The sequence below is a fragment of the Schistocerca cancellata genome, chromosome 2 (genome assembly GCF_023864275.1).
Source record: "Schistocerca cancellata isolate TAMUIC-IGC-003103 chromosome 2, iqSchCanc2.1, whole genome shotgun sequence".
NCBI classification, from domain to species: domain Eukaryota; kingdom Metazoa; phylum Arthropoda; class Insecta; order Orthoptera; family Acrididae; genus Schistocerca; species Schistocerca cancellata.
In genome coordinates, this window is record NC_064627.1 from 648900379 (window position 1) to 648914964 (window position 14586).

Consider the following 14586-nt stretch of genomic DNA (forward strand, 5'->3'; position numbering starts at 1 on the left):
ATGGGATACAAATTCATTTATGACACCTTTGTGATCTGGACTAGGGGTGAGGACACTTTCTCCCCCATTCGCTTCGCCTGTTCCTCCTCAAACCAACAAGCTACCTTCCTCAATGTTGACCCTCACTTCAAAGACAACTACATTGATACCTCAGTCCATATCAAACCTACCAACCACCAGCAATACTTCTACTTAGACAGCAGCCACCCATTCCATACCAAGAAGTCCGTAGTACAGCTTAGCCATCCACGGCAATATTGCATCTGTGGTGATGAGCAATCTGTATGCAGTCTGGCCTCAACAGCCAGACAGTGATTTTGTGTGTGTGTGTGTGTGTGTGTGTGTGTGTGTGTGTGTGTGGTGTGTGTGTGTGTGTGTGGTGGGAGGGTTCTACTTTAGAAGGCCTTTTGGCCAAAAGCTTAAAGGTGTAGCAGTCTTGTTGTTGTGCCTGGTTGCAACTCAGTGTTTCCTCTGTATGGTGAGTTGCAGTCTATCCTTTTATGATATAAACACTTACTTACTTTTTTACTGACTGCCCCCTTAAGTAACACTACCTTCTCGGTATTTCACTTTTGCCACTACATGTGATGCTACGCAGTGTCAAATCCGAAACTTTCCCGTTGGATTGCCATAAGATTTTCTCCAAGTCACTTACTTCCAGTCATTTATTATCCAGGGCATCACTCCTTACACCACCTAGAGTGTTGCTTAGTATTGACTACAGAGCTGTTTGGCTTGTGAGCAGCTGCTTGACCATTGTACCACATTCTTTTTAATTCTATACATGCAGTTATTGTGCTAGCTGGTCTGCTGGTGGCACTTTGGATCTCAAGAGTGATTTTTTGTGAGGATGTTGTGTAGATCTTTACTACCACCCTCTACAGCGCTTGGCAGTCCGTGTGAATGGTCCAATTGACATCTTGAAATGTGCCCTGAAATTTTTTATAGTTGAAGAATACATCAAAAGAAACATTGTCAAAATTTTAATTGCCAAGACACACTAAAAGAGAGGAGTTTTTTTTTTTTTTAATAAAATGTTGAAAATTGCCAAATTTGTAGCTCACGTAGTAGCTGTAGAAATGTATACCCTTGCTGTAGCTGCAGCAGACACCGCACGTGCAGCTGAGCGTGTGCATGGCCCTGGTTGGCGGCTCTTTGGTAAATGGATAACACAGCACAATGCAAACGTACTTTGTAAAGCAAAGTTCAGTTTCCGTTGATAGTTTCTCTGACACAGTTGTTAGGTTGCTGTTCACTTGGAGATCAAACTAAATTAATTTCCCTTATGTTTTCTGTGTATACACTTGCTAATAGCCTCTGTCTTTGTGTGTGTTCCAGAGTTTCACAGTAATGTGGAACCCTAATGTTTTCATATTTGCAAAGGTGAAAAGTGAAGAATGTGGTATACAGTTGAAATACTCTTATTTTCTTGAAGACTTACATATATTTTATTTAGTAGTTAATTTCTGAGACATTAATTCGAATCTCAGGGCAAATTCGGACCAGAAATTTAAGTAGAAACTGTATAATTGCAAACATCTTGTAATCAACATAGCAGAATCTGGAAAAATGGGAAAGAATAAGAGTCAGTATTACACCTAATACATCTTCTTACCAGTCGCAGAAAATAGTTCATTGATTTTGTTGGACTCATGGCCTGGACATAATACCACATCTGTCATCAGGAGGAGGACGAAAAGACTATTAATACAATTTGGATTTCACTCAGAGCTGATAGTGGGATTCACACACTCTATAAAGAAATTTTTCTACAGTCCAAAGCATTTTTTAGGAAATTGTCAGACAGTATAATTTTCAATAAGTCTTTCTCATTTCAGGTTTATCAGTGGATTGGTATTGTTGAATGTGAGACATTGATGTTTTGTCAGTTTTCATCACCATGTTTTACGGATTAGATCACGTATGCTTGGTATGCAGCATAACATACAGAAAAAGGGCCATAGCCATCGTAATTTTGTCTAAATAAATCTAGTAATTGCTTTGAAGTGCCTGAGGCATTAAGTTTGCCCAGTTGTGCCTGGTATTTTCATCATCCAATAGATGCTTCTTACTTTTCTGATGACTGCAGGGAATAAACAAGGAACTGTTTCATTGTTAGTAAAATATAAATTATTTAAAAATTACTATAACAACTTTGCTACAGAAATTGTTATAAAATATTTCATGTCTACAAATTAAAGTCCCAATTAATGGAAGTTGTCTCTAATAGTCAATCCAGTCAAAAGATACAGCCATTTATGTCACATATTTTGATACTTGCAAACTCACTCATTAAAACCTATAGGATACTTCCAGTTAACCTATAATCATGAAATTTGGCAAGAAGCAAGGGTTCACAGTAGAAGTAAAGGAAAGAAACATCTGAAAATTGTTAATTTGTAATTATATCACACAAAAAAGTATTTAATAATTGGATAGATAAAATAAATCAGTGGTGACAGATGAACTTGCTTATAAAGGTATTGAAATTATGTAAGCTGTTGGATCCAGTGGCTCCTTCTTCTGGCAGAAGGGTTGAAGGACAAGGAAGAGGGGTGAAAGCTGCCACTTGGTGAGTAGACTTTTTTTATCTATCCAATTACATTATATTTTCAAAAATTGATTATTTTTGTTGATATATAAAAAAAGTATTTCTTTTGTCAATCGTTATCCAACTTCAAGCTTAAAGGAGCGATCAAAAATTTTTCGTTCAAAAGCCTGACAGTTCAGAATCAGTAAGTCTATTAGACGAAATCACCATTAGCCCACTGTCCTGTTGCATGAAGAAGTCCATAACTGCCTGCTACACATCCTTGTCCAGCAGGAATAATCGATCCTCCAAGGTCTTTTTTAAGGGACCATTGGTGTCCGCATGTTGGTGCTTCTATACCTGCATCTGAGTTGCAGCAAAACTCTGAAATGGAAACTTTTTGATGGCCTCTTATAATTACTTTTACCGTTTTCTGAATAAGATGTAAGTCCAGTTGGATGTCGCAAAAGTTATTTTAGAAGTACTAGTTACAATTTTATGGAACTACAAATCTTGTTAGCATTTCATAAATGTTTGAAGAGGTGTAATTTTATTCTTTGGAGGTTATACTTGATTAGAACAAAATCAAGTATGCAAGCATACCTGTAAATGATTGATTTTACATGTTTATGCTTACATTTCGTCAGTTTTGTATTTTGACTCATTTTATACTGTAAATTTCTTGAATACCATTTCTGATATTTTAATTTTCAGGAATATGGTGTTAATTGCACGGATGTAACAGTCGAGAGAATATGGAGTCACATTGATGTTTTTGCAGTGGGTCATTATTTCGGATGGATGTTCAAGGCTATTCTTGTTAGACACCTTGGCATTTTGTGGGCTATTAGTGTTATGTGGGAATTTACTGAGGTAATTTTGTTCATCTATTTATTCCAGTTACTGTAGACTTCCTTTTAACTTTCTTTATCTAATTGGAATTCTGTTTCAATTATCTCTGCTTTCTTGCTGTAAATTAAATTTTCATTCCCAGTTTGAAGAGAAAGTACACTGCTGGCCACCGTAAATGTAACACCCTGAAGGAAGCATCCGAATCAAGTGAAATTTACACCATGAGTTTGCAGCGATGAGATATGCAACTGATTAGAATTTCAGCGCAGACACACATCGCGCGCGCCTGTGGCGCCACCTCATAGCGCCATTTAAGGCTTGGCGATTTCGACGAGTGTACGTTCGGCACGTGTGTTTACCTTGTGGTTGTTTCACAAGACGATCAGTTATGCCTCGTAGAAAACAGCGAACATCTTTTGATGAAGTATCCGAGTTCGACAGAGGAATGATAGTGGCTTACCGAGATTGTGGATTATCATACAGAGAAATCGCTAATCGTGTTAGACGAAACCAAACAACTGTAATGCGGATATGTGACCGTTGGATGCGGGAGGGTACGACGGACCGACGTGGTCGATCGCATTCACCTCGGTGCACCACTGCACGTGCTGATAGGCAAATTGTGCGTATGGCAGTGACGGATCGCTCAGTGACATCCCGAACCATAGCACAGCACATTGTGTCTGTATCACATCATCCAGTGTCTGCGCGTACCATTCGACGCCGTTTACAGCAGAGTGGTCTGTCCGCAAGACGTCCATTGCTTCGTCTACCTTTGATGCAGGACCACAGACGTCTCCGTCGCCAATGGTGTGATGACAGACGGATGTGGACGGCAGAATGGAATGACGTTGTCTTTATTGACGAGGCACGCTTCCGTCTGCAGCACTACGATGGTCGGATTAGAGTGTGGAGACATCGTGGAGAGAGGGTGCTGGACAGCTGCATTATGCACTGCCACACTGGTCTTGCACCGGGTATTATGGTATGGGGCGGTATTGGATATTACTCTCGCACGCCTCTAGTACGCATTGCCGGTACTTTAAATAGCCGGCGCTACATATCCGAGGTGCTGGAGCCAGTCGTCCTTCCTTACCTTCAGGGCTCAGCCACAGCAATATTTCAACAGGATAATGCGCGACCACACGTGGCACGCATTGTCCAAAGGTTCTTCGTCAATAACCAGATTGAATTGCTTCCCTGGCCGGCTCGTTCTCCGGATCTTTCGCCGATAGAAAACATGTGGTCCATGGTTGCTCAACGAGTGACCCAGATTACATCCCCAGCTGCCACACCAGATGATCTTTGGCAATGTGTGGAAGCTGCTTGGGCTGCTGTACCCCAGGAACACATCCAACGTCTCTTTGACGTGTGGCAGCGGTGATCTCCAACAATGGCGGCTACTCTGGCTACTGATTCTGGCAGGAACCACATGGCACAGACGTCTGTAAACATAATCATTTGATACTTGGTCAACATGTTATCTACAAAATAAATTTTGTTGTGCTACCTCTTGTCTTTCTTGGTGTTGCATTTACGGTGGCCAGCAGTGTATAATGTGCTTGATTCCTAGATAGTAGTACTTTATTCAAAAACTGAAGTAAATTAAAGCTTATTGTTGATAATCTTACATTATGAATTGTATTCGTTTATGAAATAATTTTCTAGTCAGAGAGAAATGCTTGCTGAAGACGACAAAGTCCTGTGAGAACAAACAGATTGAATTCAATAGGCAAAGAAACACTGCTTTTTATTTTGATGCTTGAAATGGCTGTCATATTTCAGTTTTGTCTGTGGATCACTTATCCAAGGATGTTGAACATTTGGTATTACAGTTTGAGAACAAGGAAAAAATGTAATAAATATTTAGATCCTTGAAAGTGTAATTTGACTAGGCTGGGCTGTGCAGTTGGCTACGGGCTTGTGATTAGAATCTTCCTAACATTCGCCTCAAGTGATTTAGGGTAGACCATGCAGGATGTAAATCAGAACGACCAGATAGAAAGTGGAACCTCCATCCATATGAATAAAACGCCAGTGTGTTTAAAACATTGCAACCTCACTTGGTTCTCCGTAATGTAAAATACTGTTTTGAAAAGAAGTTATTTAGTGATGTGAAAAGCTAGTGCTTTGCCTTTCTTGTATCTGATACCAGTGACTGCACACACTGTACACACATTATTTCATAATGTAATACATACACATTGTCAGCTAAGATAAAGACCAGGGTGCAATGTTTGATTTCCATTCTGTGTACAGCAACTTCCTGATTTCTGAGCCTGAAAATTTTGACTCCATATCCCTCTATAACGACAATATGAAAAGAATAGGTTGCTACTCACTGCCTAGAGGTGGCACTGAGTCACAGACAGGCATAGTGAAAAAGAATACTAGAAGTAGTCCTCCTTCAGAAGTGGACTCAGAGATTTACACATGAAAAACTCCCACACACATGCCCGCTGTCTGCAGGCACTGAGGTCCCTAGCTGCTGGAGACAGTGGAATTTGTGTAATCTTTGTTCCTGTGTGATTGTGTGTGTGTTTTTCCACTTCTGAAGAAGGACTTTGCCCAAAAGCTGAAACATTTTGAGCATTCTTTTTCATTGTGCCTGTGTCTCTTCCATGTGGTGAGTAATCTGTCGTTTCCTTATTGTTGCTATGCCATCCTGGACCTCCCACTGTTTAATTCCCCCTCTATAGTAAATGAGATGTTGAGCCCAGAAAGAGGATAAAGTGTTAGTATGGTACAGAGTGACTTGGCTAAACTGTTAACCTTGGATATCTCCAGAACTGTTTAAGAAATTTTAATTCTCTTTTCACCCAAGTGAATTATGAAAAAGTCTCCAGGAAATGATGTATAGTCTCTTTTCATAGCTGTATTAATTACAATGATATCAGAGTCAACTTTGCTTTTTCAAATGGAACTATTATAATTTCTGTCATTAGTATTGTACGTCTAAAAGAGATTTAATTCTACAAAGTGTCAGTCTTCAAAATCTGATTAGTAGTTTTGGAGAAATTACAATATTTAAAACTTAGGATTTAAGCCTGTTTTGTAATCAGTTATTGTCTTATGCAAAACATGTTATTGTATGAGACAGTCACATCAGGTTAATTGGGGCTCCAGCTTGATACATTTAAGAGAGTCTACCTACTGAAGTGGAATAGTGGATAGAGTTAATACTTATACTAAGAAAACTTAGCTACACGTCATTGGACTGCCATACCAGTTGGAAGACAAAGGACATGTCATCTAGGGATGATTCTCCAGTCAATTGCCATATCAGTCCTGTTCTGCAATCTGCCAAAGCATTGAAAGAAAGGTGAACATCAGGAATTGCATGGGTTTGTAAAACAGGAAAACAAGGTATAAAGATTGTTAAGTAATAACCTCGGATCATGAGTTTGTCAGGATACACACTTATATTGCAAAATTACCTCAGCAAAACCAACAAAACTGAAATAGCAAAAGAATATGGTCGTAAATGCTTGTTTAAAAATTCATTTATGTCATCAAGCTTTAAAAAAGTCCAGCTTCTACTGCAGTACATGCTTGAATTGCTGGTGGAAGGACTTCTTGATAGACTAGTGAATTCCTTGAATATTGTTGCACATGCCTCAACAATCCAAAGTTTTGAATACTCTTGGCTTGCTGTAACGTATGTGTGGACTTCATCTTTGCGTTCACCTGGATGAGAGAGTTTCTGCGGTGTCAAATGAGGTGAAAGTGCAAGCCAACTGATAACATCATCACATCCTATTCAGTGACCATGAAAGAGCTGGGTGAGCACTTTCCCAGCCACAAGCAGTTGTGAGCCAAGCCTCCATTGTGCTGGTTCCATGTACACCTGTGTTATTTCAGTGGTACTTTCTCTACGAGCGCTGGTAGTACTTCAGTAAGATATTGTGCGTTTCTTTTACCTGTTTGTATTTCTTCAATAAAGTAACAACCAATCACATAGACTCAAACACTATTGCACCAAACTGTCACACTCAGCTGTCTGACATTCAGCCTGCCTCAGCCAGTACTGATTCTCTGCTGCCCAATAATTCACACTTCTTAGATTCAGTTTTCCATACTTTGTACAGGTGGCTTCATTGATAAAGAAAAATCTTTGAAGAAAAAATTTGTTGTCTTAATGTCACATCAGACATGTGAGACAGAATTCCACACGTCTTCAGCAACCCTACAGGTGAGGTGACACATGTTACGGATGGAAGTCGTTCATGCACAAAATGCAAATAATGCTGGGCTAACTTATTCCAGAGGCACTCACAATATCACTGTTGTTAATATATGGGTTATGAGCAACAGCTTTCAGAATTTCTATTTCATTCGATTTGTTTGTTGCAAATTTGCTCTTACACTCTGCACAGTATTCCAATGTTCTTCCAATAACAATTTATTGCACATTCACTAGAATGTCATTCTTCTTAGACACCATCTATCAGGGTTAGTTTATGTATACAATTCAAATGTTCTCTTCATGCTCCTTCTGCATTTTCTGTAAATAAGAAGCATATCTAGTTTTCCTGGTTTGTGAAAGACTTTTTCCAAACCAACCAGCACCCAACACACACAAATGACACTGTCTGAATTAAAGTTTAATTTCCCCTGCGCTCTGTGGTATTGTGATATCGTGAAACTGTTTCCTCATCCAAAGTGATGTATTTCATTATTTGGATTTGAAATCCATAACTTCCGCCTAATACAGCAGTCACATTCATGTTCAAAACAAATAAATTGTAAGTTCTAAATATTGACTTACTCCAAAACTAGTGATTGAATTTTGAAGAATGAAATGCTGTTGAATTTCTCTCTTCTAGAGCTATGTTGCTTGCTATATATTCCTTTTGACACTAAGTTGCTCTTTAGCCGATACAAATATAAAATAGCAAAAGTAATACATAACTTTGTTGCTGTACTTGCAGTGTCAGTTATTAACAGTAGATTTGACTGTAGAAATACAGTGGAACCTCACTTAACAAGCACCTCCCAAAATGCATAATGAGCAAAATAAATAACTTAACGAGGAATGTTTTGCATAATGAGTGACAGTGATTTAGTGTGATGTCACCAGCCATTCGTGTGCAGCCGGGGAAATGTTAAACATTCATTGCCGGCAGCGGCATATGAACAATGTCTTTAGTGCCTACTCCATTCTGGGTTTAGCACTCTTTCTGCTATCATCTTAGTGCAGCTTGTGATCACACATTTTTCTAAACTTGGGTTCACACCATGTGTGCAAGTTTTAATAACCTTCGTAGAAATTTCCCTGAAGATAAAGCCACAAGAAGATGACCATAAGCGAAAGAAAATGATGTTAGAAATGAAACGTAAAATAACTGAAAAACGCGAACATTGTGTGACCGTTGCTGATTTAGCATTCACATACAGTTGGTTTACATCAACTATATGCACCATCCTCAAGAACAAGGATAAGATTAAGTAAAGGAAAGTTGCTACTCACCATATAGCAGAGTTTGAGAGTATGTTTCTGTGTATTTGTCATCTAATTTTGACAAAGGCATTACTGGTGGAAAGCTATATTTGTGACAGTCTTTCTGTTGTGTCCATCTGCGACTCAGCATCTCCACTATATGGTGAGTAGCAACTTTCCTTTTCATAATATTGTTTCATTCCATCCTGGATTTTCTATTATTTGATAAGATTAAGGAGATGAGTTTTCAAATGGAATGACAAGAATGTCTAAACAATGATTTCATATTCTGGATGATGAAAGGTTGCTCCTTGAATGGCTAAATGAAAAGCAATTGCAAGTTGACCCTATTACTGAGAACATCAATTGTGAGAAGGCTAGAATGATTTTCACCGACCTTGTTAACAAGACGCTAGGATCATCAGCGGCCGAAGAAATGTTTAAGGGAAGCCGTGGGTGATTCAAGAAGTTTAAGAGAAGAACCGGCATCCATAGCACTGTGAGGCATGGGAAAGCAGCCAGCTCCAACACAAAGGCAGCAGTGAATCTCATCAGCAACTTCAAGATGCTCACAGATTCTGAGGGTTATCTGCTGCAACACATTTTTAATTGTGATGAGATGCGTCTATTCTGGAAAAAAATGCCCAAGCGTGCCTTTGTAACAGCAGAGGAGAATGCATTGCCTGGTCACAAGCCAGTGAAAGACCATATCACACTGCTATTATGTGCCAATGCAAGTGACAATTTGAAAATTAAACCACTGCTTGTTCACCATTCAGACTCTCCATGAATTTTCGGGAAGTATAAAGTCCAGAAGAGCGGGTTAAATGTGATGGACCAGCATGTTAGTTCTAACTTTATGAAGCTCTACACTAAGCACTCTACGAACATTGCTTTAAGTTGACTGAAGCTACCAATCTCACTCTGAGACTTTTGGAACTATCACTTCAACATTGTTGCCTGAATTAAGATGGTTGAAATGGCATGGGAAGGGGTTACCAAGACAAATCTCACTTCTGCTTGGAAAAAGCTTTGGCCAAAGTGCATTGTCGAATGTGACTTGGAGGCATTTGAGTTAGTACCTGTGGAGCCGGTAGTCAACAAGATTGTATTTCTACTCAAGAGCATGGGACTAGCAGTGGATAACAATATCAATAAGCTTGTGGAAGATCACAGCTAATAAATGACCACTGAAGAAATTATGCAGTTGCAATGTGTTTCACAGTAAGAAGTTGTGGAGAGGAGTTCTTCGGAGGAGGCGAAGGCTGTGGCAATAACAGCAAAGCAGCAGTCTTCTGGCACAATAAGAGAAATGCTGGAAACATGGGAATCGGTTGCATCATATATTGAAAATCATCACCCCTGTAAAGCAGTGGCTATGCATGCCACAAATTTATTTGACAATAATGCTGTGTCACATTTTCACCAAGTGTTGAAGTATTGGATAGTTTCCTAGTAAAAAAGAATTAGTTATGTATTGTGAATAATAAGGTACATAATAATGTAGGTATAGTTTTCTTTGAATAAATGGCATGAGTAAGATAAAACTTTTACTACTTAGCATTATTGTATTTTACATTAATTTATGTGGAATAGATTGTTTCACTTAACAATTGTTTCGCACTGCAAGTAATATTCTGGAATGAATTGTGCCCACTATGGGAGGTTCCACTATACTAACAGATACAAAAGATTCATAAATCTGTCACTCTTCAATGCAATGTCTATTCAGAAGATTTTGATCCCAGGCCACTATGAAAACTTGTAAATATTAGTCAACTGGCAAACACGCAAAATGGGCTCCATGCGTGAATGTTCGAACTTAAGTACACCTGCTGCTGGAGCTCTGGAGTGGGGATGCTTGCATATCAGTGGCAGCTTCCAACAACCCTACCACAATAAAGGTCAAAATTTAATGATTGTGGTGTTGCTCACGCTGCTAAATACTGCATTTTCGGGCAACAACATAGTTATTATGTGGCAGGTGTCATTAAGCACAGTTGATAAAGTCATTTCATGTAATAATGAAAAAACTAGGCACTCATCTTTTCGCGTTTCCCACGCTGGTCTCGTTGTAAATCATGGCTCAATCGTCGAAAATCTAGGTGGTGATGATTCCAAGCCCGGATGCAAAAAGGCCTAGGTTTTATTCTGCTATATTCAAAAGTTTTGTAGATGCGTTTCACAAACCATTCTTGAAGTTTACACTTTAGCAGGACAATGTTGATGTAAAAAAAGTAATCATCACTCCGAATTTAAGTTACACTTCCTTTTTATTGCTTTTATTGCAATATCACGTGACACACAAACATCACTTCACAATACAAAACATACTTGAAGACATCTTCCTCACAGTTACTGTTAAAGTTCACATTTTATAAGCTGACTACAATATGCGTCTTTCCAATGTGACGTCCAAGACTTGACCGTCTCAAGGTCTGACTCTCTAACAACTAACTAATAATCGCTTAAGCGCCCAAAAATCAGAGTTACGAGTATGTCAAAGATCATAGTGACAAAAGAAAGAATACACATAAGAATAATATCATTGCAATATAAACATATCGATGAATCAAAATACTTCCACATTAATGAAATCAAATCTGAATGTTGTCTCGGAAATATGTCAGCTACTTAACAGAAACACAGTAGAATATTACTGGTATTGAGAGGTTCAGGTGAGCTGCCGTAATGGTTATGTAATTCAAGTACCATTACAACACCCCCTCCCACACAATTCCATGCACAAGCTGCATGGGATTGGTTGTCCCAAACAGCAAAATAACAAGGTAGTAAGTTACAGTAATCATTATATAGAATAATAGTATCTTTGAAACAGTACATAGAGATTATTGATCCTCGTGGTATAACATTAAAGAAATGTAATGTAATAGATTAAAAATTGCTTTAGCCATATCTTTTCAAACTTGTAAAAATTACTAAATTTTACAACAGGCCTCCCTTAATTCTCTTTACAACAATACACATAAATATCAAAATTGTAACCTGTTAATCTGTAACATATTGTATGCAAAGAAAAACTCATAAAATTTTTGAATCCTAGTTACAACTATGTACATGAGCACTGAATATGTCTCCTGGCAATATAATAAGAAAAGTATTAAAATTTTTTCAAACAAGAGTCCAATTGTTATTTTCAGTCCATCATTTATGTGTAACTCACTGTCCATTTCACCACTGTAGTTCCTGTTCTAGTTAAGTTTTTCCTCTAATAACAGGTTCATAGGTATTCCCTTTACATAGTTCCTATTAGCTGGTGGGTTCTTTATCTACACAGGTAGTTGACCTGAAATTATTACATAGGCTTTACTCTTCAGTTCAGTATAAGTTCCTACACAAATATTCAGTGTTATATTGTGTCACCAAGAATGATCAAACACTAGTAGAATGACATGAAAGAAACAATATGAAAGATTATAATAGTCTAAAAATTATTCATATTCAATAAAAATTCTATATATTACAACACATATTAAATTTCTCATGTTCTAACATTACTTTAAAAAAATCTTCTTTGTGACATGTCATTAGCAAGCTTTTTTCATCCATAGCCCTAAAACACTCTGTTGTGAAAGTAATTGTAATTTTTACTCTACTATAATATGGTATGATAGTTTATAAATAAATCTGGAAATTAATTTAAAACTCTTTGCCTTTACAAATGTCTGCTTGTGTCTGTGTATGTGTGGATGGATATGTGTGTGTGTGCGAGTGTAAACCTGTCCTTTTTTTCCCCCTAAGGTAAGTCTTTCCGCTCCCGGGATTGGAATGACTCCTTACCCTCTCCCTTAAAACCCAATCCTTTTGTCTTTCCTTCTCCTTCCCTCTTTTCTGACGAGGCAACCGTTGGTTGCGAAAGCTAGAGTTTTGTGTGTATGTTTGTGTTTGTTTGTGTGTCTATCGACCTGCCAGCGCTTTTGTTGGGTAAGTCTCATCATCTTTCTTTATATATATATATATATATATATATATATATATATAAAGAAAGATGATGAGAACGGTTGCCTCGTCAGGAAAGAGGGAAGGAGAGGGAAAGACAAAAGGATTTGGGTTTTAAGGGAGAGGGTAAGGAGTCATTCCAATCCCGGGAACGGAAAGACTTACCTTAGGGGGAAAAAAGGACAGGTATACACTAGCTAGCGCGCGCGCGCGCGCACACACACACACACACACACACACACACACACACACACACACATATATCCATCCGCATATACACAGACACAAGCAGACATTTGTAAAGGCAAAGAGTTTGGGCAGAGATGTCAGTCGGGGCGGAAGTACAGAGGCAAAGATGATGTTGAAAGACAGGTGAGGTATGAGCGGCAGCAAATTGAAATTAGAAATTAGCGGAGATTGAGGCCTGGTGGATAGCAAGAAGAGAGGATATGCTGAAGGGCAAGTTCCCATCTCCGGAGTTTTGACAGGTTGGTGTTAGTGGGAAGTATCCAGATAACCCGGACGGTGTAACACTGTGCCAAGATGTGCTGGCCGTGCACCAAGGCATGTTTAGCCACAGGGTGATCCTCATTACCAACAAACACTGTCTGCCTGTGTCCATTCATGCGAATGGACAGTTTGTTGCTGGTCATTCCCACATAGAACGCTTCACAGTGTAGGCAGGTCAGTTGGTAAATCACGTGGGTGCTTTCACACGTGGCTCTGCCTTTGATCGTGTACACCTTCCGGGTTACAGGACTGGAATAGGTGGTGGTGGGAGGGTGCATGGGACAGGTTTTACACCTGGGGCGGTTACAGGGGTAGGAGCCAGAGGGTAGGGAAGGTGGTTTGGGGATTTCATAGGGATGAACTAAGAGGTTATGAAGGTTAGGCGGACGGCGGAAAGACACTCTTGGTGGAGTGGGGAGGATTTGATGAAGGATGGATCTCACTTCAGGGCAGGATTTGAGGAAGTCGTATCCCTGCTGGAGAGCCACATTCAGAATCTGATCCAGTCCCGGAAAGTATCCTGTCACAAGTGGGGCACTTTTGGGGTTGTTCTGTGGAAGGTTCCGGGTTTGAGGAGATGAGGAAGTGGCTCTGGTTATTTGCTTCTGTACCAGGTCGGGAGGGTAGTTACAGGATGCAAAAGCTGTTTTCAGGTTGTTGTTGTAATGATTCAAGGATTCCGGACTGGAGCAGATTCGTTTGCCACGAAGACCTAGGCTGTAGGGAAGGGACCGTTTGATGTGGAATGGGTGGCAGCTGTCATAATGGAGGTACTCTTGCTTGTTGGTGGGTTTGATGTGGACGGACGTGTGAAGCTGGCCATTGGACAGGTGGAGGTCAATGTCAAGGAAAGTGGCATGGGATTTAGAGTAGGACCAGGTGAATCTGATGGAACCAAAGGAGTTGAGGTTGGAGAGGAAATTCTGGAGTTCTTCTTCACTGTGAGTCCAGATCATGAAAATGTCATCAATAAATCTGTACCAAACTTTGGGTTGGCAGGCCTGGGTAACCAAGAAGGCTTCCTCTAAGCGACCCATGAATAGGTTGGCGTACGAGGGGGCCATCATGGTACCCATGGCTGTTCCCTTTAATTGTTGGTATGTCTGGCCTTCAAAAGTGAAGAAGTTGTGGGTCAGGATGAAGCTGGCTAAGATTGGAATTTTGAGGTTTAGGAGGGAGTGGAGCTGGAAGTGGGAAGTCTCCCCCATCTACTCAATCTCCCACTTCCAGCTCCACTCCCTCCAAAACCTCAAAATTCCAATCAACACAATCTGGAACAACAACACCCCAATTC

At 39.5% G+C, this 14586-nt stretch overlaps 1 protein-coding gene across 8 annotated transcripts in view; it reads left to right on the plus strand.

The window, feature by feature from the left end:
• Positions 1–14586, plus strand: part of LOC126162326 (phosphatidylserine synthase) — a 185102-nt gene that overhangs the window by 46718 nt on the left and 123798 nt on the right. For all 8 annotated transcript variants that reach the window (XR_007535063.1, XR_007535061.1, XR_007535064.1 and 5 more), the window contains exon 3: positions 3245–3403. Coding sequence is in view for 4 of the 8 variants with exons in the window: in XM_049918752.1 (XP_049774709.1) it covers positions 3245–3403 (159 nt within the window). In the remaining 4 variants the exon portion in view is untranslated. The remainder of the gene's footprint in view (positions 1–3244; positions 3404–14586) is intronic.